We start from the raw sequence: 27,945 nt of genomic DNA, 5'->3' as shown, positions 1-27,945 counted from the left end.
ATCTAAAAATATCTAAAAATCATTGGTATGGAACCATAAGGCTTTATAGTTTTGAGTTCACAAGGATGTTCAAAGATGTACAATTGAACCTCAGGGAGTCTACTTCAAATATACCATAAACTATTGTGGATTCAGTCTTGTTGCTGCAGACTTGATCAAACATTCATAGCCAGATTTGATGCATCTTTGCAGTTTGGTCCAAGTTTGCATTTCTCTTCCCTGTAGATTCAAAGTGTCGGGCGAGTTGCCCTTGCTTTCAGTTCGCATTTCAGACGAGAAGGTGAGAGGTGTGCTGGCATTAATTGATAGCATCCCATTTCCAGAAAGTCGTCCTGCCCCACGTGCCTCTACATCTCATAGTGCTCCCAAGGTAAACAGAGTTTTTTTATGTGCTTTGGAAGTGTTCTTTTAATGTACTCCTACTTGCCCTGATATAACATTACAAGAGGTTATTGTCTTATGTACTGTAGCATTATTCTACACATGTTACACTGTTGTGTTACAACAGAAGTTCTAAGGACCTTACAAGTTAAAAGTAGATTTAGGCTATTGTGTAAAGTATTTTGTTTATATCCAGATTAAGCCAAGGTTTATTTTTTATAACCTTACATTGCCACTTAGTGATCACATTGCACATGTGGTTGACCTTTCTTAAGCAATTTGGAATCCATTTTTTCCTTCAGATTACCTTCAGATTTGCCTGTTTTGCTGGGGGCATACAGTATGTGTATTGAATGAATGACTTCAGAGACATTGATGTATTGTATTCATTAGGGTCTGTAAAATGATAGTGTGTCGTCTTCTTTCACTTTATTGCAGGTTGCCAAACAAACATTTACTCCTCAGTTAACACCAAGAAACCAGCCCATGGCTAGTCTTCGATCTTCCATAGTTTTTGAGTCAGGTGTGGTTTCATTTTTACGCTGTTTTTCTTTCAAAGATATAATAAGTAATAATTCAGTCTATAGAAGTGATTGTTGTCTGCTTTATTTGTTCAGAGGTCATGCGAGTTGATATAGATTGGTTGGAATTTGTATTTTTTAATGTGGTCTCCAGACTTTATTGTTTAAAAAGCATCAGTATACTAAAAAAATGCTGACCATTGCCTGTTCTCAGAATCCGAGGAAGAGTTTTATGATGCCCCAAGCTCTCCCGTTGAGGATTTACCATTTTTTGAAGCAAGAACGGGTTCTCTGGAAAGATCCGTTTCAGTGAAGAAGAAATCGGCAGTGAGGCACGATCCCAAGAAAAACATGACACAATTCCAGATGTCCTTTGAAATCAATGAAGTATGTTTCTTTCGTATTCTGTAAATGTAAATTGAATTTATCTGCTTTAATTCATCTTTGATAACGTAGTTAAATTTTAACTTCCATTGCAGTGTGATCTATTTAGTCTTTGAGAAATATTTAATTAGAGTACTTTTCCATCGGATACAAAAATGATATAGAGCGGGTCTTTCATTAATGTATTAATGTTATTACTTTTAGTTTTCTTTTAATGCGCATGGTGAACTTCAATAAGGTTTGTAATTATTGTTCTCATTGATTTACGCAGCTGTCGGTACAGATATGCCGTCTTTCTGGAGACAAAGAGCTGACAGTCTTGCACCTGGACATCGAGGGACTTGGTACAGAACTTAATTTACGAACATTTGATATGACATCCAACACTTTTCTGAGAGAGATCTGCTTGAAATGTCCAGAATATATGGGTAGGTGAACAAAAGAGAACTGGTTTTCCTTTAACTCTCTATCGTCTACAGAACACTTGAGGCGGATGTAGAGTAACCTGTGTTACCCATCACTGTTATTGACTGCATTGTATATACTGTAATGCTCAGCTTGGGGGAGAGCTCTGATCATACTTTCCTGAAAAATTTTACTAAGAGGATTGTGATCTTAGTGAAAATCTTACTTCACTAAAAAATTAAGGTCAAAGGCACAAATTTGCCTGGTGTGTCCCTAGATAGAGAGAATTAGATCAATTACAAAAGCCAGATGTGTGTTATTTATGAAATGAACATACATGTTAAAGAGTGGCTTGGTGCTTAGATGTGGTGCCACACTGCTCTAAGATGCTGAGTTCAATTCTGGCTTTGAGCTTCTTTTGATGTGGAATTTTCATAATCTTTCTAGTTTTCCAGTGGCATTTCTACAGGTACTCTTGTTTCCTCAAAGTCCTCAAAACCTCTATAAGTTACTTTCAGTTGTCCCTCACAGGGTTCCATCCCTGGTGTTCAAGAGGAAGGGTGGTGAGCACCCTGCCCCATGAGGCTTTATGAGAAGTGGCTCTGGTCATGATCAGGATGCTTGGGTTTGGGATAAGTTTCCTCTAGAAAATTCCACACTATGTGTTTTGAGCACAATATCATGGTGGCGATTCTAAATGAAGATCCCACCTGACTCTTTCATAAATGCTATCAGGGTGTACCCACTACCTACAATATACAGGTTTTGGGAGTCTATGATGGCGAACCTTTGAGTGTACGTATGTGATTAACGAGATTGACGCTAAGATGATGAATTCATTTTTGCATTTTTTATAGATACTGAAGATAAACCAGTTCACATTATCACAACTCTAGACAATACAGAGGACGATCTTCTCACCTTAGAGTATACTAAGGTATCCATCAAAAGTTATGTTGGAAGCATTAATAAGGCTTTTGATAAATGTCAGTTTTGTACTTACTGTATGGTACAGATAACTGCAAAGTATTTTTTAAGTTTTTATCTGTAGGTACTAAACTGCCAAATACTGTAAGCATTTTGAAAATGAGATATTGAAAATTAGCAGTTTAGTTGTAATCCTAGAACTAGAATCCTAGAACTGTCCTAATCAAACTATTATGTTTTATTCCTAGCATAAAAACTAAATGTGCTGGTTTCCTGTCAGCATCATCTAATACAGTATCACTAAAAACAAGATAATATTGCAAAACTGTCTAGTTCAAGTGTCTTTGATCACATACTGTATTAGGAATAAAGTTAAACTGATTTTTGTAAACAAAGTTTATAAGACTTTTTATCTAAATTTATTTTGATTCAGTACACGTTATGTTTTTCCAGTTTATAGCAGGCTTTTCTGTTTCACTAAAAATGACATTTATGTTCTCTTTTTGCAGGCAGATAAGAATGGGCCAGAGTTCAGAACTGCTTATAAAAATACAGAGCAGCTTATAAAGGTAATTCTACTTAATTTATTGCACTTTTTTTCAAATTTCCATTACCTGATAAACTGTACAATAGTTCTACATCAGCTTTCATCAGTTTTTCTACATCATCATCAGTTTTAGGTATTCATTTATTGCTGTTATCTAAATCTTAAAATCTTTCATAATACTTTTTATTCAGAATGAATACTGCTGTATTCTGCTGTATTTGTGAAACTACTACAAGGTGGTGGCTAGCTTTGGAACACAAAGGCATTTTTTCTTTTTAAATTAACCCCCCTGGACTGTAAATTAAGTGGAACTAATTTACAAGCTTCTTTATACAGTGTATTTTTTGGAAGTTTAATATTAAATATAGTGTGTTTTACAAATATTTTTCCTTCCGATTTTTTTTAGGTGAACTTTTCATCATTAGATGTGCACTTGCACATAGAAGCTCTGTTGAATAGCATTAACTTCTTGAACAACCTCCTACCAGTGTCAGAGAAGAAAGACACAATAGAAGAACCAGCCTTTGCTGCAGGAGAGGAGAAGAAAGAAGAGTCTAGTCTAGCCAAAAAACTGAGTATGAGCAATCAGTGATTATATTGCCTGTATTGGGACAATGTAAAATGACATACTGTACCTAGAAGGTAGAAAATTCTGATTGTGTTGGGGTTGTTCAATTAATCTATATAAATAATAGGCAGGAAAAACGATATCTCCTTCACTAGTCTGCAGTGCAAGATTTCTGCTGAATACAGTCTTTCTGTTTCAGTCTTTTCTTATTCAGTGCTGGATTTTCTTCAAACTTGATTTCAGAACCGCATAGTATGATTATGTGGGGAAATGCCTGTTTGGGGCTATGATGGGAACATTATATTATGTTCTTTTGCAGCGTAATGAACAAATAGATTGCATTAGTTGTTAAACTTTTAATTTGTATACATCAGTTATAGCACTGCAGTCTCACAGCTCTCACATTTTGGTTTTGATGCCAGACTGGGGTGCCTTCTGTCTGGCATATGTTCTGCTCATGTTTTATATGGATTTTCATCTGGCCTCTGAAAGCCTTGCTGGCTAGGTATGATTGGCTACTCTAAATTGTCCCTTTCTCTGTAGTCCTGTGCTCAACTGGTATCTCATTCAGGGAAAGCTCAGTCATGTGATCTTAGTCCCGCTTCAGCCTCGTGTTCTCAGGATACGGTGTGGTTTTCCTAGACCTCACTAAGACATATGTCTGTCTAATAAAGGATGAATGTGTCAATTATTTATTAATCTGCATGCATGCCCAATTTCCTGATACTAAGGTCCTGTGTTCTACCTGTACCTACAATAGGGTGGATTATGAAAATGATTTCACTGTGAATTTTGTTTGCTTCATAGCTCCTAAGAAGTCCAAATTTGAAGACGTAATCAGTTTGCATGTCCGTGCAGACTTGTCCTGCTTGAAAGTGTTTATCCGAGGACAGAAGGGACACATTTCGGAGATAAGTGTTGAAGGTATGGCAGCAGACTAAATGGTCAAGCACACCAATAACTAAATCATTAATAAAGCATGAACACTTTTTTTATTGACTGTTATTTTATTAATTCACATTCACAATCATTGCCAGTTTAAGACATCAAGATGTCTAAGGTAAACAAGGTTTTTTTTATATGTTAATTTGAAATAAGATATACTGGTGATGGTGATGACTAGTCAGGAAGCTTAATGGCATCAACACCTCTCTATGCAGGTGTATTATGGTTTTCCAAGCTGTCAGATTACTAAACACTACCCCTACCACTGGCTCACACTGATGTTTTTTTTTCTAAGATGTATGTTATTTAACTTGTTGTTGTTGTTGCCGCTGTTCTGTGTTTATGTTTTTTATGTTTTTTCATTAATGTCTTTGTATTGGAGCATACATGCAAATAAGCATTTCATTGCATTTGTGCATATGACCATAAACTGAACTGAACTCCTTCACATTAAATTCACCTGGAAATAAAATTGTAAAATACTGAAGTCTCAGTCTAATTGTTTACATCTCATGTGTCTTTTGTTTACTTTTAAATTTTATTTAGCTTAGGGAAATACGTAATGGAGCTTTTCGAAGCATCCTGTGGGGAAAAATTGTAAACTTTGCCAAAGTAAAGACAATAGCCAATTAAAAAAATATTTGGAGAGAGTTTTATCTGAAAATTTCCTAAAACCTTGAATAAATACCTTAAGAAACTAGAAATGCAAACAAAGTGATAGGAATTGATCTGGAGATGATTTGGTCCATTTTTTGCGTGTGGATAACAGACATTCAAAGATTAAAATGTATTGATTCTTTAAGCTAATGGATTTCCTTGTGTTAACAAAGTCACTGTAGTGCCATCTCCTGGGAATTTCTGGTCAGTGCTTATTTCAATGTGCAGCTTCATTAAATCTTGCTATCTTTTTTGATTTAACAGGTTTGGACTCTGAAGTTATGATGAGAAAGAAATCTGTAGAAGTACTGGCAAAGTTGAAGAACATTGTCATTTTAGATTGTGATAAAGAAGCTCTGTATAAAAAAGTAAGTTTTTTGTTTAAAAATTAAAATGATGTTCTTACTGTGCATGAAACGTTAAGTGTATAGTACTGAATTTGTTTCCTCTGTGTTCCTTGAAGGCTGTATCCATTGTTGGCAAAGAAGTCTTCAGCTTTCGGATGATCTCCCATGTTGATGCTACTGAAGGTGATGCTTACACAGATATGAATATAGTTGACAGCTGTGTCTCCTTAACTGTTGGGTGCATCCAAGTCATCTTTGTAAACAAGTTTGTTTCCTCTATATTGGTAAGTGTTTTATTTAAATAATAATGAATCATTCCTTACACTTATATAGCGCTTTTCTGGACACTGCCCTCAAAGCACTTTACAGGTAATGGGGACTCCCCTCCACCACTACCAATGTGCAGCACCAACCTGAGTGATGCGACAGCAGCCATGGTGCGACAGTATGCTCCCCACATACCAGCTATCAGAGTGATGAAGCCAGTTCATAGATGGGGATTATTAGGAGGCCATGACTGGTAAAGGCCAATGGGAAATTGTCCCAGGACGCCGGGGTAACATCCTTTTTCAATAAACACCCTGGGATTTTTAATGACCACAGAGTCAGGACTTCAGTTTTTTGTCACATCTGAAGGGCAGTGCCTTTTTACAGTATAGTGTCCCCTTCACTATACTGGGGTATTAGGACCCAGATAGACCACAGGGTCAACACCCCCTGCTGGCCCCACTAACACCTCTTCCAGCAGCAACTTTAATTTTTCCCAGGAGGCCCCTCACCTGCTTAACTTTACTGGGTTGTTAGTTGTGAGTTTCAGGGTGATATGGCTGCTGGCTATATCAATTAAACAATTAAAGATTGTTTTAGTTATTTTTTATATCTTAGGTCTTCGTGGTGGCATTATGATTATTGCAGCCTTCTCATAACTTGAGTTCTGGTCAGCTTGAGATTGTGGTCTGGGCAGTGGCCACGGTGTACACTCATTTGTGGAACTCACATGTGGGTTTTCACCAGGTGCTGTGGTTTCCTCCCACTATCCAAACACATTCTGTTCTGGTCAATGGCCTTCTGTACACGTGTTGTTTTTGCCTGTTGGGTTAGGCTCACTGAGACCCTTCATGGTTAAGGGATTTTCCAAAAATGAATACATGGAGTTATAGTTCAAGACAAATACAGTATATAATGTTGTCTATGATCTATACAGTATATATAATATATATAGATATATTGTACAGTATATACTGTATAATTTTCCTAATGTAAGTAATAATAATTAAAAAAAACATGAGAAATATCTTGATTTACAAATAAAGTGACACATTTGCTGTTGGCCATGAGTTTTCTTTACCATAAAAGCCTGGCCATTAATATATGCTGATACACATGCGTTATACATTTGCTGACAAAAATGGGATTTTAGTTTGTTTCAGGAAACATATTGGATAATTCACAGTAAATTTTCTTTAAAAATATTAATAGATCTAATAAATATCATCAAACAAGATAATTCATTATATATAATCTACTTGTAAGAAACAATATACTGATTTAGCTTTGTTGATTTTTGCTGTTATGCATTATAAATGAATCTGTTGTTAGTTTAACAACTAGAGCATTCACTGTCAAAATCTGCTCACCTGACAATTGAACATTTTGTTTTGTTGGTTTTTCAGCCTATTATACAGGCTGGAGGAGCTCTGTATCCATTAATATGGACGTTTGGTCCTTTTGTGCACGTTCAAAGCCTTCTTGCCTGTCTCTTCGATTAATTTAATGATTGCTTTCAACTCAGATACCCTTTCATTCATTCACGATACCATTTTAAAGTAGAAATCATAGTCCTATAATGAATGAAGTGGCTGTGGCTCTTGCCTCCACATCGCTAGTGATAGCCTGTCTGCAAGTGAGTACCTCACATACAGTATACATTGTATGTATTGTGCATTATACATGTAATTCATTTTTCATAATACTAATGCAGATACATTGTAGATGGCCCTCCCATTTTTCTAATTATGCTTATGACATTATGGGTTTGTATGATCTCTGACATTTTTGAGCTCTAAGTAGTTTGTGCAGGAAGCCTTAATGTTGTTTGTTTTGAATACAGGCCTTCATAAATAACTTCCAGACGGCTAAGGAGGCATTAACTGAAGTCACAGTTCAAGCAGCAGAAAAGGCTGCTACTGGAGTGCTGGAGCTTGCAGAGAGGAGCACACGGATTTCACTGGACATTGATGTGAAGGCTCCTGTTGTTTTTGTACCTCAGTCTTCAGTCTCGAGGAATGTGATAGTGGCTGATTTTGGTCTTGTGACTGTAAAGAATAGGTTTTCAATGGTAGAAACCAAATCTCAGTTCAAAATTCCACCAGTGATTGACGGCATGAAAGTTGGGCTCAGCAACCTAAAATTATACAGGTATGAAGTCTTTTTTTGTATCATTTTGTAAAGGCTAAATAACAGCATTTGTTTGGAAGACTGAGACCTCCTGGTGACAAAGAAGGTGTAAAGATGTGCAAAGCCACCTGGAAGTATTCAGACCTTTCCTACGGTGTCCCATTTGATGCCTATCCATTTTTTAAAATTAATGTTTTACTCAAGACCTGAATGTTCACACTGAAGACTTTAAGGATGAGATTTGTTTCAGTAAACATCAGCATAAACTAGAGATAAAAAATGAAAAATGAAAAATTTGATTGCACAAGTACTGTGGCCTATGAATATTAGGCAGAAGCAGCAATTATAGCCGCAAGACTTTTTGAGCAAGTCTCTCCCAGGTTTGCTCACCAGCTTAGTGCTGTTTTTGCACATTGTTCTTGGCAGCTTTACTCAAGCTCCTTCAAGTTGTTTGATCACGTGTGGATAACAGCTTTTAAGTCTTTCCGCATATTCTCAATAAGATTCAAGTCCGGACTTCACTGCCCTACTCAAGGACATTCACCGTCTTATTTTTAAGCCACTCCAGTGTAGCTTTATCCTTGTGCTTTGGATTATTATCCTATTAAAAGATGACTTTTTGCCTTTTTGAGTTTGGGTCTCAGGTAGAATTTTCTAGTACTTTGCTCCACCTACTGTACCCGTTAGTCTTGAGAAACAGACTATACGGTACTAACCTGTATGATAGGCCCTATATGATATGCTGTGCTGGGCATTGCATCAGATATAACACATTCACATTCTTACTGAAACCTTTTAGTTTTGACTTGTCTGTCCACAAAACACACGTTTGCAGTATCACTTAGATGTGGGATTTCCCACCCCACGTGGGATTTCAGATGTGCTGTTTTCAGTTCCATATAAGCCTGCTTTGTGGAGGAACAAACTGTTCCTCTTCATCATGATCAAAGAAGTGTTAAGGGTCTTGATTTTTTTTACCCTTCTTCTGAGCTGCGAGTTTCTCCTATATATTTTATCCCTGGGTTGTTTAGAAAGCTCCTTGGTCTTCAAGGTTGACACATGACTTCGAATTCGCTACCTGACTGAGGCACCTTAGAGAGACAAGTGTATTTATTCAGAAATCATGTGAAACTCTATTACTGCACACAAAAAGTGGGCACTCAAGCTCATTAAGGTAATTTTGTGCACCTGTATTAGATTTGCCAAAGCAGAGGGTTTGAATTTATGCAATCATGACTCTTCCATTTTCTGTATTTTCTGTTGACTTCTTTCTGATTTAAGCTTCAAGTGTGTAGAGTAGGTTGTGTATATAACAAATATTAACTGCTGTTTCAAAGTGTCATGACTGCACGCTTTAAAACTTCCAAATGTTAAAACTGTACAAGGGTCTGAATACTTTTTAATGATAAGGGCATAGTGGCCAGACAGGAGTCTCTTGTGTCCTGAGGTCTGGCTGAGGTAGAGATAGCTGGAGGCTTTAGGTTATTACTGACAAATGTACAGAGCCAATTGGCAATTGGAAAATTAAAATGTTTTTGGTAATTCTTGAGTCATCAGGTTCAAGATAAATCTTATTATAATTCCTTTTAAAGAGTCCAAAAGACTGTTTAGAAGGAGGTGTTATCAGGCTTTTTGTTTTTCGAATAGAACAACGTATGAGAACAACAATTTTCAGCATGAAATTCAGTTACTGAAGCCTGTAAACCTGGATTTGGAAATTGAGCGTAATTTGTCTGCATCCTGGTACCACAACATTCCAGACATCAACATAAAAGCTCACCTCAAACCAATGAACGTAAGTGAAACAATCTTTGATATGAAGTATTACTATCCGCCGGTGTAACAGTATTTGAAATAGCTACATACTACAGTTGTAATTCTGGGCTTTAGGTGATTTTTTATTAATCAGTTGGTTAGTATAAAATATAATTTCTTGATAAGTTTGAACTGCTATACAATAAATGCACAATTGTCTGTAAAAATATCATACTTGAATACTTGCATTCCTGTATGTACATAAATACAGGTAGTAAATATTGTATATACTTATATAAGATGAAAGAGCCTATTTTTACTGTTTATTTTTATTTGTTAGCTTGTACTCGGCCAGGATGACCTGACTGTTGTATTGAGAACTCTGAATGAAAACCTGTCAGAAAGTCCTGACAACCCAGCTCTTCCAGGCCCAGTGGATAAGTCAGATACTGTGTCTACAAAGGATTCACAGATATCACAGAATTCTGGAGGTATGCTTTGTCACACCTTTCATGTATTTATAAAGCTGGTCAAAGCCAGGTAATAACACCAAAAAGTGTCTGTAAATGACATAAAATAAAATGTCTTGAAGGTCATTTAAAATCACTAAAGAGCACCTGTAAAAACAGTGGTGTGCAATTTTGACAAATTTTTAGAAAATTCAAAAATAGGTGAAATTATAAATATTGTAACAGCATTACAAGTAATACAAATCGGGACATGGCAGGCATTTGGCAAATTGACAGCAGCAGTACTACCCTGTAGCCTGGTCTTGTCAAATCTCCAGAGCTAAATGAGGCTCTGCCTGGCTTCACTATTCCCTCTAGATTGCAAATTCCAAAGTGGTGGCCCAGTATAGTGACCAGGAACACTGCTGTAGGAGGTGTCATCCTTTGGATGAGGCCTTTTACATACAGTACAGGTCCTGCCAGCTTGGTCATTTTGGATGTTAGGAAAAAAAAGAGATGTTCTCTACCTAACCGCTGACATGCTGTGTAGTAGTGCAGCTGGCAAATAGTGACTGTTGCACATCATTCAGCTGGGTCCTATGTTTCAGTGGTGGATGATGTTAGTCCATTTGGGATGAACAGCTGTATATACATGGAAATAGTAATTCTGAAATTGCCATTAACTTAAATTCAACATGGATATGTTCGAAGTATTACTGTAGTAAAGCCTTGATATTCATGACTTTTATATTAGGGCACAAATTGGTGACCAAATTTGACTATTTAGTGTATAAATGTGGGCACCCACTTGCGCCTGTTCATTTCACAGATTTACTGTACTTTACCCGATCTGCATTGGTCTCTGTAGTAAAGGTATAGCTAGGTTAACAGAGTTAACATGTATATGTAGCAGTGAATCATGGGTTGAGCAAAATATTTAGATCTGTTTTGTGTATAGACTTAACAGAGTAATGTTTATATGTGAGTGTTGTGTGGTGATATAAAAGAAATATTAAATAAAAAACCTTAGTGGTCCCTTAATTTGTCCATCTTAGTTCTCACATCTCTCAGAAAAGGAGAAATTAAAGAAAAAGAGAAGTAGTTTTTGTCTTTCTTACAGTAAAGCAGTGCTGCATTTTTTATAGTAACAGATATGCAAATTAAAGAAAATGTGCTTTACCAAGAATGAAAATGAACTCTAATACAGGGTAAGCTATAATATAACAGTGATCTAATTTATTTGCTTGTATATGCAGTGACTTGAATTATAGAGGAAAAGCTTTCAATTTCCAGTATTAATTTTCATTAAAGAGAATACCAACACTATTTCTGAACACTACTGACACTATTTCTGAAATAGTTAACATTCATAACAAAAATATTATTATAGAAATACTGGTTTCATGATCTGTGGAAATGTCCTCTATTTTCCCCATAAGTGTTAAGTTCCATACTCACCTTTTTGGAGATTCTGCAGATGCAGCTCACGAAGTTATCCTGGAATGCTAATCCTGGGGACATTTTACCTTATATGCATTTTAGTTTTTTTGTTGTTGTGGAGTGTGTATGAAGGAATTATGACACTGTCTCTTAGCTAATTCAAGAAAAGTAATTTTATCAAAAATGTTAAGGCTGATAAAGAGCAGACTGCTTGGGGTCCCTCGATTCAAGGCATTTATCTTGAGTGCTCAGGGGAGCAATGCAAGAACGCAGGGAAACAAATAACTGACTTCATAGGAGCCTTTAAGAAGGGGATAGATGGTTTTTTCAGTTATTAAGCTATAGGCAACAACATTAGTATTATTAGTATTTGGGGCAAAAAAGGTTCCTGTTTTATCATCATTCTGTAAAATGGAAGCTTGTTTATAATACTTTGTGTTGCTTTTTTATTAATTGTGTTGTGTAATTTTTTTCCCCAGGGAATACAGTTGTTACTGCCGCTGTTGTGGAGTCACAAAAACCAACAAAATTAAAAACCACCCTCAGGCTGGATTTTAAATTTGATTCATTGACATTGGTATTATACAGCCCAAATGGAAGCGAGGTACCAGAAACATCTTATACAAGTTTGATATATAAGTTTCTGGAGCATTAAGTGAAATTTAACTTTAATTTCTTGAACCTAGGTTCAGATATTGGATTCAAGAGATGAGCTCCTGAAACTGGCTGAGTTCAAGCTTGGATTGATTTCAACAGCTGTGCAGATGTTTTCTGATAGTTCCATGAAAGCTTCTGTCAAACTTTCCAATTGTCTTCTGGATGATAAGCGGCAGAGAGTAAACAAAATTACTCCAAGGTAAAGATGCTACCTTGTGGTCCTTGCTGTTTTTTCAGTTCTTCTAGTACAGTTGCCCTAAAAAGGTTTTGGCTTCTTCAGACAATCAGTTTGAAGTGTTGCAGTGTCTTGCAAAGGTGTGGACAAAAGTCCATTGAGGTCCCATTTGATGTACTGTATGAATGATGTACAGTAAAAGTGAATATTTTTAATTAAAACTTGAATTCTCAAACTGAATGCTTTTATAGATGGAAAGGTTAAATGTCAGAAAAGGCAAAATGTTACAATTTTGTGGCGTCTGAACATGAAACATTTTACTATTTGTTTGCAGTAGTTAAAAAATTTGTATTCACTATTTGTAATTTTAAAAAATAAGACATCATTGGACATGGATGAGGTACTGGTGCTGTACTGTATGTTCTCATTATATAAAAGTGGAAAACTCTTCTTGAAGCTCCTGCAAAATGTCCCCCAACAATCACGCCTCTTTCAGAGTCTCTTAAGTTTCCTCTTGCTGCCAAGCTAGACATAATTATTGGCTGCTAGGCCTGTCCAGTATATTTATACATGATCCTAAGATTACTTGCTCAATGCATGAGCAACAACTGTGTGGAAGTCCTTGCTTTCAATGCACCTGGTGTCTGTCATTTACCCAGCTGTTTCCTTTTTTTTTTTGCTACTACCTATATATGTTTACTGAGATCGTCTAGAACATCTGCATCCTTCACTCATGGTAGTTTCATTTTGAAATGTACGTTTTCAGTTTACCAAAACTGTTGTTACTCGATTTTAATGCGCGGTGTATTCTGTCCACTCCTGTTGAATCATTGCATCAAGTGAGACTTTGCCTGGTCTCTCTTGCTCTTTGTTGTTTTTCGTGTATTATTCATGCACAGTACATGTGAATGTGTGTTAAATTGATTACAGGTACCATTTAAATATGTGTTGTGATATTCCATGTTCTCCAGGATGGTGGAAATGAAGGCCGGTGCTGAGAAGAATGTGATGGTGGAAGTCAACTACAAGCAGGGGAGGGAGGGAACAGTCCTCGACACAATTGTTCAAGACATATACCTCTGCGCTAGCATGGAGTTCTTACTCACTGTCGCCGACATCTTTGTCAAGGCCAGCCAGCAAGGTTTCTCCACACCACAGAAAACCAATAAGCAAACCACCACCACATCTAAAGAACCAGGTTAGCAAGAACTTCCCTCCATCCATTTTCTGGTCAATCCCCTCCAGGGTAATTCGCAAGCAAATTTATGTCTTTAATGAGACAAATGTTCATTTCTTGCATTTGCTAAAACCGCAAACATACTGTATTGTGAATTTTATAATGTAACATTCATTAGAAGCATTTACTTTCAAATGTGATTTTCTAAATGTTTAGTTTTTTATCTGCAAGGACTTTCTCACCATTTCACAGATTTATCCTGTAGTTGTTTGCACATAATTTAAGGTAGTTGTGAAGGTATGATGTCAGATGATTAGAATATTGAAACAGATACAATGCCACTTTTAAGAAAGGTAAAATCTAATAAGCACAGATGTGCCTTTGTTAAATATCAATTTTTTGACATGAGAATGAGTACTGAAGAATTGTGAATAAGGCTTTGGATGTTTGAAACAATATGGATACATTTTCATGGTATCAGAAACCTACTTTTGTCTGATTTTTCGCTTTGATTCTAAGTAGAGCCTGCATATTTTTATTTTGTGAGGGTGGCAATATTTCTTTAACATATACTGCATTTTATGTTAACAGCTCCTGCACAACTGCTGGCCAAAACTGAAATGAATGTGCTGGTGAAGAATCCAGAGATAGTGTTTGTTGCAGATCTGACTCGAGCGGATGCCCCAGCTTTAGTGATGACAGCCCAGTGTGAAGTCTGTATGAAGACTGATCCAGAGCATCAGAAGATGACAGCCGCCATTAAGGATCTAAAGATTGTCGCATGTCCTTTTTTAAGAGAGATCAGGAAAAATAACATCACTACAGTAGGTTTCACAAAATCAAAATTCATGAGAGTTAGATCATTGAAATACATGTCGAAACGATCAGTTGATGAACAGAATTAAGATAGTTGTTTCTTTTGGGTTTTTAATTCTGCCAATTTAATCTTTGATTCTTAGGTGAAATACAAACTGATATAATTAAGATTGATTCCACTGGCTTGGGAATAAGTTACAGTTTTATAAAGCACTTTTTTCTGAATTATTTAGTTTTTTTAGTAGTTTCTTTTGTTTTAAGCTTGGGGCTACCCAAATAAAAATGTTTCTTATTAGAGATATACTAAGGAACTTGGCTTCATCTGGATTTGAGGTATTTTTACCGTAACACACACTCTTGAAACCTCCAATAGGTGTAGAACCTTCAATACCCTCCTGTATGAATTGCGGACAATAACGTTTGTATTTCCTGCTTTCTGATAGTTTGCTGATTCAATTTGTATTAATTATTAATCCTTCTACATAATTGCAAGGCATGTCTCACAAGATAAGATAAACAAGACAATATTAAATATTTATTTATTGGAACTACTATACAGTACCTTCATCAAAACTGCAGTCTAATAAAATATTTCAAATAAAGACATTACATTATTGGTACAGGTGTTACTAAATCTGGTGAAGCGTGTTCTACAGCACCCTTTTTTAAATCTCTTGTAATTAAACATCTCTTGTTTTAGGTTCTTCAGCCATGCGAAGTGTTTTTCCAAAGTGTACAGTCACCGTCCACACCACAAAAACTGGAACTCACAATACAGGCTCTTGCACTCAAGGCAAGAATATTCTTTGTTCCTTAGTACTTACTATTCTTAGTCCTTTCTCTTATAAGCTAATGTGAGCTTTGTGAGTCCTTATCAAACAGGTGTAATCTTTGTATCATTAATCCCCTTGTGAGATATTCATCAATTTGGTATACTGAACCTGAAATGTTCTCTCTGCTTTTGTTTACATGATTTCTTCATGACATTAGATTTCGGAAAAGTAAGGCGTGTACCTCATCTTTGTTTTTATTGCTATTTTTTTAGGTTTCACCAATTATCATCAACACCGTAATAACAATTACTTCAGCCTTATCCCCCACTGCAGAAACTCCCCAGGAGCTAGAGAGCCCCGTCCCACCCAATCTGTGGGATAAGAAGGAATGGAAAGAGCTGAAACTTTGGTTCTTGGATGAGGAAAATGGTGATGACTCTTATTCTGTGACTCCTCTAGTTCCTCAGGGTGAATCCCTGCAAATGTCTATAAACTCAATATTACTGACTCTGGAAGCTGGAGTTGGACACAGGACTGTCCCTATGCTTCTTGCAAAGTCATCATTTTGTGGAAGTGTGAAAGACTGGAGTACTCTCATTAATCTCCAGAGTCATCTGAATTTAGAGGTAAGAGCCTTTTTGTGTTTGAACAATAATTGGTTTAATTGCCATAATAAAACCTGCTTATTAGAAGGGAACTGAGTTCCCATTTCTCAGACCGGTTCTGAAATTTTGGTAACAAAATAAATGTATTGATGTTACAGAACAAAATTAGAAAATGTAAAATTCAATACAAAATCGTGAACTTTGTGAAAGTACTGTAAGTCGCCATGTTGCCGCAAACTTGCATTCAAGTTCCCATGAACTATGACGTGAAGTGTCCCTTCCTGCTCACTAGTCTCCATAAAGACTAATGCAATGTAATGTACGAGCAAGTAAATACAGGTTGTGCAACAGACATTTCACTGCAGAATTGTTCCAACGTGATCTACATGCAGACATCACAAGTAAGTAAATATTTCCTGGAGGATTGTGTTAATTGTTTAATTGTTGTGAACTTGATACAGGTTACATAAGATGTGTACCATGCTTATAGTGAAGGCAGAAAACGGGGTATGCTTTTAAGTATAAAATTTGCACTAATACCAAAGTAAGGTATGAATGAGTTTGACCAGCATTGTGTTTTTAAGTAATTAAGTAATGAAATAGATGACTCTAGTGAAAAATGTGCTGTCTGTTCTGAACTTTCTAAACTGTTTTGTTTAAAGTCTGTGTATCAGTGCAGTTGTAAAAGCTTGCTTCTTGCCGGTCTCAGGTCCACTATTACAATGAGGTTATGGGTGTGTGGGAGCCTCTGCTTGAGCCGTTGGAGGAAGAGTCTAGTGACGGCTTCCGCCCATGGACCTTGGGGATTAAGGTAACTCCATCATCTGAAGAGTCTTGATAGATTTGTTTTTTAAAAGATACTTTCTGGTGAAATTGAATTTGTAAAGAACAAAAATAATCCTGTATTTTCAACTTTGTAAAACCTTTCTGCCGATTAATAAAGACTTGAGACTAAAATGTTTATGTGCATTATTACTTTACAGGTGTTTCTGATAACTAAACAAGTTTGCTTCCGATTTGATCTTTGATCTTTGATCTCGATTTTTCAGATGAGTTACAAAACAGTTAGATTCACAATTTTCAGCTGCTGTTTCAAATTACCTTTTAATTTTAATTAAGATGTTTAAGGCTTTTTATAAGAAAAATCCTTTTAATAAGCTTCAAGATATTTTTGCATCACTGATGTTTTCCTTATAGACCACACCATATGTCTACACGTGTTTTTTTTGTATGTTTTAGATGAAAAAGAAGCCTGTCAAGTACACTGCAATATCTGATGAAGTGGATTATAATGTCCCAGATTATAAAACTGTAATCACCATCAATTCAAAAGATCAGTTGAACATTACTCTGTCCAAATGTGGACTGGGAATGCTTAGCAATCTCGGCACGGTAAGGAACGTTTAGCCTATATGGAAACCATTACCGGAATACTGATAGCCAATGACTTATAAAGGACTGAAAGATAAAGGACTTCTAAAGACTTATAAAGGACTAAAAGAGGCAAATGTTAACATGGTTTTATATACCATCATGAATAGTTTCACCTGAAATGGATATTTCCTTCCAGGAATGGATAGGTCTTTCTATTATTTATGTTTTGTTCTAAGGACTTTGAAATTCTAAATGTAAAGACTAATGTTCGTAGTGTTGTCATAATGTTCCTTAAAAGATATTAAGTTGAAATCCTACAGATTTATAAGATTTTTTCAAATGCTGTGACTATTTCTAATATTGCAATGTCTTAACAGACTTTAAATTATACTTAAATGTTATGGCACTTTGTTAGGAGCAATCAGCTATGAGCAACCAACACTCAAATGAAATGAATGAAATACTCTTACATTGTCTTTTTAAAACAGTGTATATATTTGTTGTCCTTTATTACAATGCAATGATAATTTTAACGTTTGCTTATTTCTTGAAGGCCTTTGCAGTAGCAGCTACACAAACAGCAGAAAACTTCCAGAAAGATCAAGCACCATTTGTGATAAACAACTGCTTGGGTCTCCCTGTGACAGTAGCGCATGGTGATGTTTTTAATGTGGTGGGCAAAGATTCAAGAAACAATAGTTTTGAGATGCAGGTCAGAGAGAGTGTTAACATGGATTATGCCAGGACAATGAGTGAACACGACCAGTTCACAGCTATGACCAGCCTGAGTGGAAAGAACTACTACATACAACCTAGTAAGATATTCACATAAATTGCACATACCATGGTTTGAATCTTTTAATGAAATTAAGTGGAGTGGAACAACAATAAGAAGAAAGGCTTGTCGATATACAGAATGCTGTTAATACTAAGTTATAGTAAGGCCTTTTTTGACCATTCTACTGATTGAAGTTAAAGAGTTTGTAAGGGTTCCATTGAAGTTAAATGGCTCTGGGGGGGAAAAAAAGCTACAAAAGAGAACGAACAACAGAGATTGTCTAATCCTTCAAGAGTAGATCAGTAAAGGTGTACAAATCAGTTAATGGTGCCAAACTACACATTTGATCTGGTAAATATCAATATTTTAGGGAAAAGGTAACCTACAGTTGCCCTATCGGCGGGCAGATGATATCATGTAATATCACCAAAAAGTGTCTGCTGAAACCTACTGTAATTAAGATCGTAGACTGGGAACGTTAAGGACCAAACAAGAGTGAAAAGGATTAAACACCAGGGGTCTGTGCTTAGTCAGTTATGAAAAGCATAAACATGGCAAAATGCTGGAAATGCTGAAACTCCTGAAAAATGGGAATGTTACAGTATATCCATTCCTATGTAACTCCGTACAACATGCTCGAAATGACCCTGTCCATCTTACTTTATTTGCAGCTCCCCTTGGTCACTCTGCAGCCAGTAGAATTCCTCTCATCAAAGTAGGCCAAGGTCTGTACAGCGTCATGCACAAGGATTCGACAGTGATGCGCTTCATTGTTTGTCAGATCTATTCCGTGGAAGGCAGTAAGGTCATAACAATTCGTTCTCCATTTCAGGTGAGTTCATTTCGGACCGAGGAATGTTCATGCATTGTAAATGTCATTAAAGAGCAATATTTCTCAAGCTTTTATAGTGATGGCATCTGGTTTTGTTTTGTTTTTTTCTTTTGCTTTAGATCAAAAATCATTTTTCCTTGCCGTTTCGTGTTTATGAAGGCGACATGTTTTTGGGAACGGCTTCACCTCAGGAAGATTTCTGCATTCCTTTACCATCATACAGGTATTTGTTATACATTGATTAGCGATGGGGTTTTTTTATTTTTTTAAATATTGCATTAAACAACATAGTTTTGCTGTGTTTTTGTTTTCAGATCAGTCCTTAATCTACAGCCCATAACCGAGGGTGAAGAAACCTATGAGAAATCTGAAGGATTTACTTACGAATCTGTCACACAACAAACTGGACAATGTGTACCGCAGGAATGTCATTGCTCTGGACACAGTGACCGCCTCATGGTCATTAATATGGTCCCAGTCCAAGACACCTTAACCTCCAGCAGCACAGAGGAGAAGTTTGATGAACCTTACATTTTACACTTGTGGCCTACGGTTCTTCTCCGGAATTTGTTACCTTACCCAATTACCTTCTCCCTTAAGGTTTGTTAATCGATCTATTTTATAACCAGAGCTTTTCAGCCTCCATTGCCATTTCTTGGGGAGCCAGCGGGTGCTTGTTTTAAGTGCTCCTGCCTGTCAGTTTTTAATTATTGTACCATTTTTGTGTATATATCAAGCATCTTTATGCAGCAAAAGCAACATTTTAATTTAGCACATTTTATTTATTTTGGCGGTGTTTTGGAATCATAGTGTTTAACATAATGTTACAGGCACTCATTTCTGGGAATACACTTGTACCTCGGTATAGGAACGTTCGGTATACGAATTTTCGCTAATCTGAACATGAATAATTTGTACCTTGTAATTCGTTACAAAAAATCCGTATTTTGAAGTTCAAAAGTGACCGACTTTGGCCAAGAACCTTCTGCGAACCTTTGAATTCAGCACCAGCTGTTTGTTACCGCACAGGCGCAAGTCATTATGCTTAAGGACGCCATGAGGCCGAAAGCTTGTGATCTCATTTTCAAAGTGTTTTTTGTGTTTGTTTTGTAGTTCCTGTTCTTATCTTATCTCTTATGGTCCCTTAGAGTTTGGAATGTGTTTGTAATTGCAGTGCACCATTTGGAACGGAAAGGATAGAAAGCTGTATGTAAAGGCTAAACTATGATATCTGATTGAGTTAAGAACCATTTTCAGGGATATTTCTTTCTTTGTAGAGATTAATGCATCTCCAAAAAAGCCAAAAACTGTTGTAATTTCTCTGCCTTTTTACTTTTTCTCTTTAAGGAGAATGTAAACTCTTCCTCTACCATGCTCGAAGAGGGCCATTCTGCCCAGATTCATAATGCCATAATGGATCAGTCTAAACTGGAGCTTCACTTGCTGGATTATCTTAATCAGAAATGGAAAGGGGAGTACTGCATTAGAAGACAAGAGGAAGAAATCAGCTTCATTGCTTTCAGCTCTGTCAATGAAGAGGAAAAGATGGAGCTTGATATTGCAGTCCATGTGACATACAACACAGGGCAGACCATTATCGGATTGTACTCCCCTTACTGGATGGTTAATAAAACAGGTCGGCTGTTGCAGTACAAAGCTGACGATGTCCATCGGAAACATCCAAAAGACTACAATAAACCACTCCTTTTCTCTTTCAAACCTCGGAACTTTTTTCAGAATAACAAGGTATAGTCTTACATGTTAATTTTTTTTTAATTGTTTATTTCTATATTTTCTGAAAGGGTGGTATGAATTTTTGGACTTCACCTTTTCCACATTATATGTACTGTACATGTATACATTTGATACTCTCTTAAAGGTGCAACTCATGGTGTCCGATAGTGAGCTATCTGACGAATTCTCGCTTGATACTGTTGGGAGCTATGGTGATGTGAAATGCAAAGGCAGGACTAAAGACTATTTGGTAAGATCTGACACTATTCCAGTTGTAAAACCAGCAATTTGAAGCATTTCAAAATAAAACAATTCTTCATTGCATGAACCACCTTGCATTTTGCCTTGTTTAGTACTCACAAGTTTTTAGCAATACATTTTAAGACCTGAAAAATTGTAGAAAAACGTCTTCACCCTTTCCACTTTTAACTATTTTATTTCTTTAATAAAAGTATTGTACGTCAAACCATGCTTATTTAGTAATTCAATCATTCTTTAAAAAGGGAAATCTATGGAGTGCCAAAAATTAGAATTGCCACATCATGTCTAAAATAAAATCAGCTAGGCACTATTACTTGTTAAGAGGAATCGGTGATCAGTAACATTAGGAAAGGTAACTTTGTTAAGGATATGAGCGTTATTCCTTAAACTAAATGAATAATGAAAACGTTGAAAATGAAGGGTGTCAATGCTATTGGATATGTGTTTAATCTGCTGTGCACTCACCTGTTTTGTGTTTGTAATTATTGTAGGTTGGAGTGAAAATCGATGCCAGTAGCTTTAGCCTCACAAGGATTGTTACCTTTGTGCCATTTTACACGCTGGTCAACAGAACAAAGCACCACATTCAAATCACAGAAGAAGGTCAAAAGGAATGGACAGTCGCTGACCCTGATCAGGTATGATTGATGGAAATGTTATCTACGTGTATAGTTACAGTTCTACTATCTGTAGGCAATCATGATGATTTCTGTTCCACAGTCCGCAAAACAAGGAATGTAGCAGAAAGTAGGAGCCGTTCAGCATAATCCTATAATTCTCTTGGCTGCCCAATTAATTCTAGAATCTAAAGATTCTGCTCCTTTTGAACATTCTTTCTTTTTTGTAAACGGCCATGTATTGTGTTTATTTTAGTATAGAAAACTATTAAAATCCACTTTCTGCTGGTGAAAGGAATCACCTTAAACTGAATCATGCAGATTATTCTATTTTTTACAGCTTCATTTAAAATATGAAACATTTGCACTTCAGTTAGAATTGTGACTACTATTTGAAAATTCTTTTTTTTTTACAGCAAGGTGTACCATTTTGGCCTGAGAAAGATTCAAAAAAACTAATGATTAAAGTTAAGGAATGTCTCTCTCCACCACAAACAATAGATTTCCATAAGCAGGAAAACTGTCTTCTATTGCACCTGGACAACAAGGTGAGAATTTTAAAGTAAATTATAAAAAATATTGGAATCTGCTTTCTAAAGCACTTTTCTTTTAGCTTCCTGTTTCTTATATAAAATATATACATTTGTAATGCAACAATCTTTTTAAAAGTCTTAATTTTTTTTGTTATGTTGTTATATATATATAGTATATAACTGTATGTTTTCTTATAGTGTTTTATTCAGTGTTTCTTTTCATCCACAGCTTGGTGGCATCATTGTGGATGTTAACCTCACTGAACATTCCACTGTCATCAGATTCTCTGACTACCATGATGGTGCGGCACCATTTCTGATCATAAATCACACTAAAGCAGAGACTTTAGAATTCTATCAGAGGTGAGGTTTTATCAGATTGTACTAGTTATTGTATATTCTAATATATGCCTGGATCACTATTCAGGTTTTCACGTTCGCTATCAAGAAAGAACAGCACAGAGAGTGAATAACATTAGACCGATAAGCATAGTGTGATGTCATATTAATTAATTAAAGATCTTGTTCAGTTTCTCCACACCTGTCCAGTGTTCGAAGTGGAGAGCTGAAAGATTCACCCAGCTGGGTTACAGATGACCTTTTGGATAACAGACAATTTAAAAGAAATGAATGGTAAAAGATTTAGGAACATAGGATATTGGCTATTTGCCTGCTTCTGATTAGTGGTCAGATGTTCAAGTAACAGATGAAAGATGGTATTGCTTCCTATCTACGGTGAAAGAAATACTCTATAACACAGTAATGCCAAGCCATGGCAGTGCTTTGTTCTTTCTCCTTATTATAGGTGCACTGCTGTGGATTCTTACACATCTGGAATATGATTTTTTCCTGATTCACCATAAGGCTCAAACAAGTGCTTACAGAGTCAGCAGTCACAGTTGTCACACATTCAGTTATCTTAATTACACAACTGTGCATAATGTAGAATCTGGTGTCACAGCTCATGTTGCACACGCAGTGTACAGAAGGAAGTGGGGAGTCATTACTCTTCCCAGTCAGCCAGAAGCTGGACATAATGTACATAAAACACTATCACAGACTGGTCTGCGCTGTGTAAGCTAGTGTTGACTGTAGTTTTGCTAGGGCTGTATGTGCTTCTTTCAGATCCAGATATCGATTTATGACCTGTCCATCTGTAATTGCTTTTTTAAGGAGTGATCCATTCTAGTTTTCAAAATACCCTCAACTGTATTTCCGTGGGCATCATTTTTATCTGAACTGATGTACTGATATCAGTTCTAAGAAGTCATACAAATATAGTGCACATGCTGATAGAAATGCTGTACTTGCAGTTCTAGGGTTTAGTTCTTATTTGCCCTGCTTAATAACTGAAAAACCTTGTCAGTATATTTGGCGATGAACACAGTTGCACCATTTTAAATAATCAATTGATTTTTTTAAATTGAATTGGTATTGATTTTGTCCTGTCACGCATTGCAGTACCCAGAAAGAAAAGGATGAGCTACAGCCAGGTAACGCTGTGTACTACACCTGGACTGAGCCAACTGGTTCACGGATTCTGAAGTGGAGGTGTGGGAAATACACAGGAGAACTGAAAAATGAAGAGGTGTGCACATAACTCGTTTTTCAGATTTGTTTGTTTGTTTTCTCTTTGTTTAAGTTTTCATTTTTCTGCTGTCCCCCTTTTTGCTTAGTAATAGGGAGATAAGGTTTCTGTTCTAAATTGGAAAATGGCTGTTCTTGGAAAGTAAGAGTAATTTTTTTCCCCCTTTCTTGTAGGACAAACTGAATGACTTGGACGGTGAAGGAAAGCTTTTCTTGATATCATTCTACGAAGGACTGCAGCGTGTAGCATTGTTCACAGAGGACAACCATGTCTACAAGCTCCTTTGTGAAAGTGAAAAGGCTGAGCTTGCAGAGCAAGAAATCTTTCTGTCCTTACAGAATATGGGAGTCTCACTGGTTAATAATAATACTAAACAAGAAGTTTCCTTCATAGGGATAACAAGGCAAGCTGAAACATATCTAGAGATGGTTCTGTACAGTTAAACATTTTCCCTGTTCAGATTCATGTACATGATAAGATTATTTAGCATTAAGTTTGCAGAAACTTTTATTCAACTATCCTTCAGAACTTATTTTACAAAATGAAAAGGTAGATTTTGATAATTTCATTGCTTTACATAAGTTAACATTATTGTTTTAATTTAAAAAAATCTAATAGTTGCAAAAATATTTTTATATTTTAATTTAATTTTTATCTTCCTTTTTACAGTAAGAATAGGAATTATATGGTGGTAATTTTTAGTGTTAAAGTACAGTATTTGCTAGAAAAAAACATGTTGAATATGTTTCGACTGCATGGAATTTAGTCACAAAATACAGGAACCTTTGAGTTATGTCCTTTACCAAGTGTATAACTAGCTATTTACTGACATATTTTTAATGTATCAATTCTACTGAACAGTTCTGACATTGTGTGGGAATCAAAAGCCAAAAGCAAGTCCAGATGGAAACCTATGAGTATCAAGTACACAGAGTTGTTGGAGAAGACCTTTCAAGAATATATTGATAAAGGACCTGTTGATTGTCTTATTAAAGACTTGGACACTAACCTTCAGGTTAGTTTTGAATGTCGTGTTTGTTAGATCACAGTTCCTTTTGCTTAGTTTCTGTCAAAAGCTTAGGTTCTGTATGTTCTATTTTTTTCGTAGGTGTATTTAACTCCAAATGGCACAGATATGAAAATGTTGGCTCCCCACGAAGCTCCAATCCGGAGAAACTTCTTGCCAGCTGTGAAAGTGGAATACAGTGTGTCTGCTCGCCAGAAAGCTTATCGAGTCCAGATTAACAGAATACAGGTGAAAACAGTCTACAACTAAATTCTTAACTTTCAGAAATTAATAGTCTGGTGGGTCTTTGTTGCAGACATTACATTAGCAATGTGAACATTTCAACGTAATATAAAATGCTTTTGTTAAACCTCATCTGATTGCGTTGGCAAACGTTCTGAAACCGAGTTTCAATCAAAAGTGTCATAATTGGGTCAAAAAAGCAATTATTCTGATATGCACATGGATAATGTAAGCCCTACTTCACATAATGGCACATTCCTTTGAAACATTAACCCGATTTCTCATACAGTAAATGTCCTTCAGAATATTAAAATTTATGTTGCTGAAACATTCCAAAAACAATAGTCAAACACGTTTGTATCATGCAACATTTTATCATTCCCTGGAACACTTTTGGTGGAAATCGGCATCTTAACAGAAATTATTTCATTAACCTGTGACTTCCCAGATTCAAAACCAGCTTCCCGGAGCCATCTTTCCCTTTGTGTTTTACCCCATAAAACCTCCAAAGTCTGTCACAATGGATTCAGGTCAGTAAAGGTTAACTCTGAAATATTTTTAATGTTATCTTAATCCCGCCAAGTAATGCACAACTATATTGATAGAAACAGCCGAGGCAAAATAAAGAAACCGCTGTAAGAAATTGTGCCCATTGTAAAAGCAACCGGAAAAGAAATTTGAGTACAAAAAGATTTGTGAATATATTCTTTCATTGTTACTCATTTTTGTCATCTTTGAACATTTCTTCATTGAATTTTAAGTGCATCTTTACATAAGCCAGTATCTGCATTTTGACTTGACTGTTTTTGTCTTTTGTTTCAGCACAATCTAATGGGGGGGGTTATCATTTTAGAATTTATTAAATGGAAAAGAAAGAAAAAAAAGCCCCGATTTAAGGGAAATACTTTCGTTAGACTTTTCTTGTTTATTTAGTTGAGGTCTAAGTAGTATAACTATATCATCCTCAAAAAAATAGATTTTTATATACCCTAAATACATTTTAATTTTATCATTTGTTGCATGTTTAGTTTTAAAAAAAATTTCTGGATAGTGAAGTAGTTATGACAAAGAATGAATATGCTGTAATGAATTGGAAACCTGATTGAAATTTGCAAGCTGATTTTGACTGATATTTAATCTCACTTTCAGTCATTTTTCATTTTATTGAGCAGTACTTCACCATATGTTGTTCTTACAGTATATATTTATTGTAATGTAAGGAATTAGTGGTGTGATGAGCTGTCATGTAGACTTTTCATGCTTTGTGTGATGCCTACAGCCAGTAACATTTGTTTGAAAAGTCTGCTTGGGGTGTAAAAATAAACTAGAATATAGATCATTATGTAAGGTAATGTGGCTTTAATACTGTAGTTGAAAGCTAAAGTACTCCTTCCACCTCTATTTTACCTGATAAGAACTTCATTTGACATTCAGTTTCATTGTCTGCCCCGTTGTATTTATAACTTAATTGTCTTCATCTTTACCTGCCAACCTTTTTTATCCTCAGCACAATCACTTTTCTTGATTTTTATTATTTTTTTAAATACATACTAGGAGAACTGGAATTAACTTTGCCACAAACACCTTCATGTGTACAAATATTCTCTCTTAAAACGAAGTAGCTGGTTTTGTACACAGGTACACTATTGCAGTGCCATTAAACATTAAGCTTGGGAGACTTGTGCTTTATCAGTATGATCAGTATGTCTTACAATTGAATGTCTGTCGAGTGTTATATTTAGCTACATTTATATACAGTATGAATAGACCATGGTCAGCCCGTAATAAAATATTATTTAAAACGGTCAAAAACTTGGAAAAAATTGTTTTCAGGTTATTAATTTGAATTTAGAAGCCTGATCTTACTTAGGATAGTAGTCAATACAATCTGAGAGCTATACTTTATACAGTGTCATTGGTACTTGTATAATACAGATGAAACATTGGATTCACACATGGGTGATGCCCTCAAATTGACCTCAAGAAAGCTGCTTGTCAATCAACAGTGGGAGCGTTGGTAGATTTGAATTTTAAATCTTAAAAAGGCTCTGCAGAAGTTTGTAATGAAATTTTTCCAAATGTAAACCTATAAATTTTCTCTCTTGTAAAAATTAGCCTGCTATTACTTTTGTAGTCAGGGAGCACTTACCAAAGCAACTTGTTCTTTCATTGTCTTAGTATATTTATGGTCATTAATGCAAGGTAATAATTCATGTCTAGCTCTTATACATAGTGTACAGTTGCTGAATTCCATTCAAAGCATGAGGGCAGGAAAAGACACAGGAATCTGTTCGTTTTCTGTTTCTTACCCGTTTTCTAACGTTGTGCTGTTTTATACAGAACCTAAACCTCTGACGGATGTCAGCATTGTGACAAGGTCCGCAGGACATTCTGATATATCTCGCATCAAGTGAGTTTGAATTTTTTTTTCTTCATAAAGAATTTATATGTTCCTTATACATAAAGTATCTTCAGCCATTTTGTGAGGACAAAATCACATACTTAGTATATGTTTCTAAAGGTACTGTAATTCATTGTGAACTTTGGGCTTATTTAAACGTCTTTTTTCACACCTAAATTGCATCCAGTTGTACCTTTTGATGGCCTGTTTATGTCTGGAAGTCTTGGAACTACAACAAAACCCACAATTGCCAAATCTCACCAAAAATGTTATTAGCAAAACGAAAAAGACTCTAAAAGAGAAAACAATCAAAAGATGTAACCAAGATTTGCATTCTTTTTGTGCCTCCCTCCACGTGCTTGATTAAATGTGCGCTTACGTGGTGATTAATAATTAATATCTTTATTATGTCAGCTAGTAAAGGTTTGGTCCTTATTTGGGATTGGTTGGCCTTGCAAAATCGTAACCTCTGTTACATCTGGAATGCCGTGGCATCAGTGAGGTATACACCCCATTCACTGTTGGTACTTAACTTTCTATACAATACTGCAGGGCTTGTGGCCTGTGTAAGGATCAGTAGCTCCATGAGGAGGCTGGTCAGAGGAGCCTGGCTATATTCTTTCATTTCCCTTGTTTGTATACAGGGATCATC

At 36.0% G+C, this 27,945-nt stretch overlaps 1 protein-coding gene across 2 annotated transcripts in view; it reads left to right on the top strand.

The window, feature by feature from the left end:
• The window catches only part of vps13a (vacuolar protein sorting 13 homolog A), a 71,456-nt gene that overhangs the window by 28,273 nt on the left and 15,238 nt on the right, over positions 1-27,945 (top strand). For both annotated transcript variants that reach the window (XM_088910682.1, XM_088910683.1), the window contains exons 23-58: positions 226-370; positions 820-904; positions 1,117-1,289; positions 1,558-1,714; positions 2,549-2,628; positions 3,128-3,187; positions 3,572-3,740; positions 4,541-4,657; positions 5,600-5,703; positions 5,799-5,966; positions 7,793-8,100; positions 9,727-9,874; positions 10,175-10,325; positions 12,203-12,327; positions 12,410-12,579; positions 13,527-13,753; positions 14,324-14,556; positions 15,249-15,341; positions 15,594-15,947; positions 16,636-16,737; positions 17,166-17,318; positions 17,854-18,115; positions 18,750-18,910; positions 19,030-19,133; positions 19,225-19,510; positions 20,258-20,656; positions 20,790-20,894; positions 21,397-21,543; positions 21,939-22,070; positions 22,285-22,418; positions 23,517-23,643; positions 23,817-24,046; positions 24,505-24,658; positions 24,752-24,898; positions 25,341-25,422; positions 27,233-27,302. In XM_088910682.1, the coding sequence (XP_088766808.1) occupies positions 226-370; positions 820-904; positions 1,117-1,289; positions 1,558-1,714; positions 2,549-2,628; positions 3,128-3,187; positions 3,572-3,740; positions 4,541-4,657; positions 5,600-5,703; positions 5,799-5,966; positions 7,793-8,100; positions 9,727-9,874; positions 10,175-10,325; positions 12,203-12,327; positions 12,410-12,579; positions 13,527-13,753; positions 14,324-14,556; positions 15,249-15,341; positions 15,594-15,947; positions 16,636-16,737; positions 17,166-17,318; positions 17,854-18,115; positions 18,750-18,910; positions 19,030-19,133; positions 19,225-19,510; positions 20,258-20,656; positions 20,790-20,894; positions 21,397-21,543; positions 21,939-22,070; positions 22,285-22,418; positions 23,517-23,643; positions 23,817-24,046; positions 24,505-24,658; positions 24,752-24,898; positions 25,341-25,422; positions 27,233-27,302 (5,862 nt within the window). The remainder of the gene's footprint in view (positions 1-225; positions 371-819; positions 905-1,116; positions 1,290-1,557; positions 1,715-2,548; positions 2,629-3,127; positions 3,188-3,571; positions 3,741-4,540; positions 4,658-5,599; positions 5,704-5,798; positions 5,967-7,792; positions 8,101-9,726; positions 9,875-10,174; positions 10,326-12,202; positions 12,328-12,409; positions 12,580-13,526; positions 13,754-14,323; positions 14,557-15,248; positions 15,342-15,593; positions 15,948-16,635; positions 16,738-17,165; positions 17,319-17,853; positions 18,116-18,749; positions 18,911-19,029; positions 19,134-19,224; positions 19,511-20,257; positions 20,657-20,789; positions 20,895-21,396; positions 21,544-21,938; positions 22,071-22,284; positions 22,419-23,516; positions 23,644-23,816; positions 24,047-24,504; positions 24,659-24,751; positions 24,899-25,340; positions 25,423-27,232; positions 27,303-27,945) is intronic.

The sequence above is a fragment of the Atractosteus spatula genome, chromosome 3, assembly GCF_055471065.1.
Source record: "Atractosteus spatula isolate fAtrSpa1 chromosome 3, fAtrSpa1.hap1, whole genome shotgun sequence".
Classification (NCBI taxonomy): domain Eukaryota; kingdom Metazoa; phylum Chordata; class Actinopteri; order Semionotiformes; family Lepisosteidae; genus Atractosteus; species Atractosteus spatula.
The sequence above is the reverse complement of the archived record's forward strand: the minus strand, read 5'-3'. Positions and strand labels throughout refer to the sequence as shown.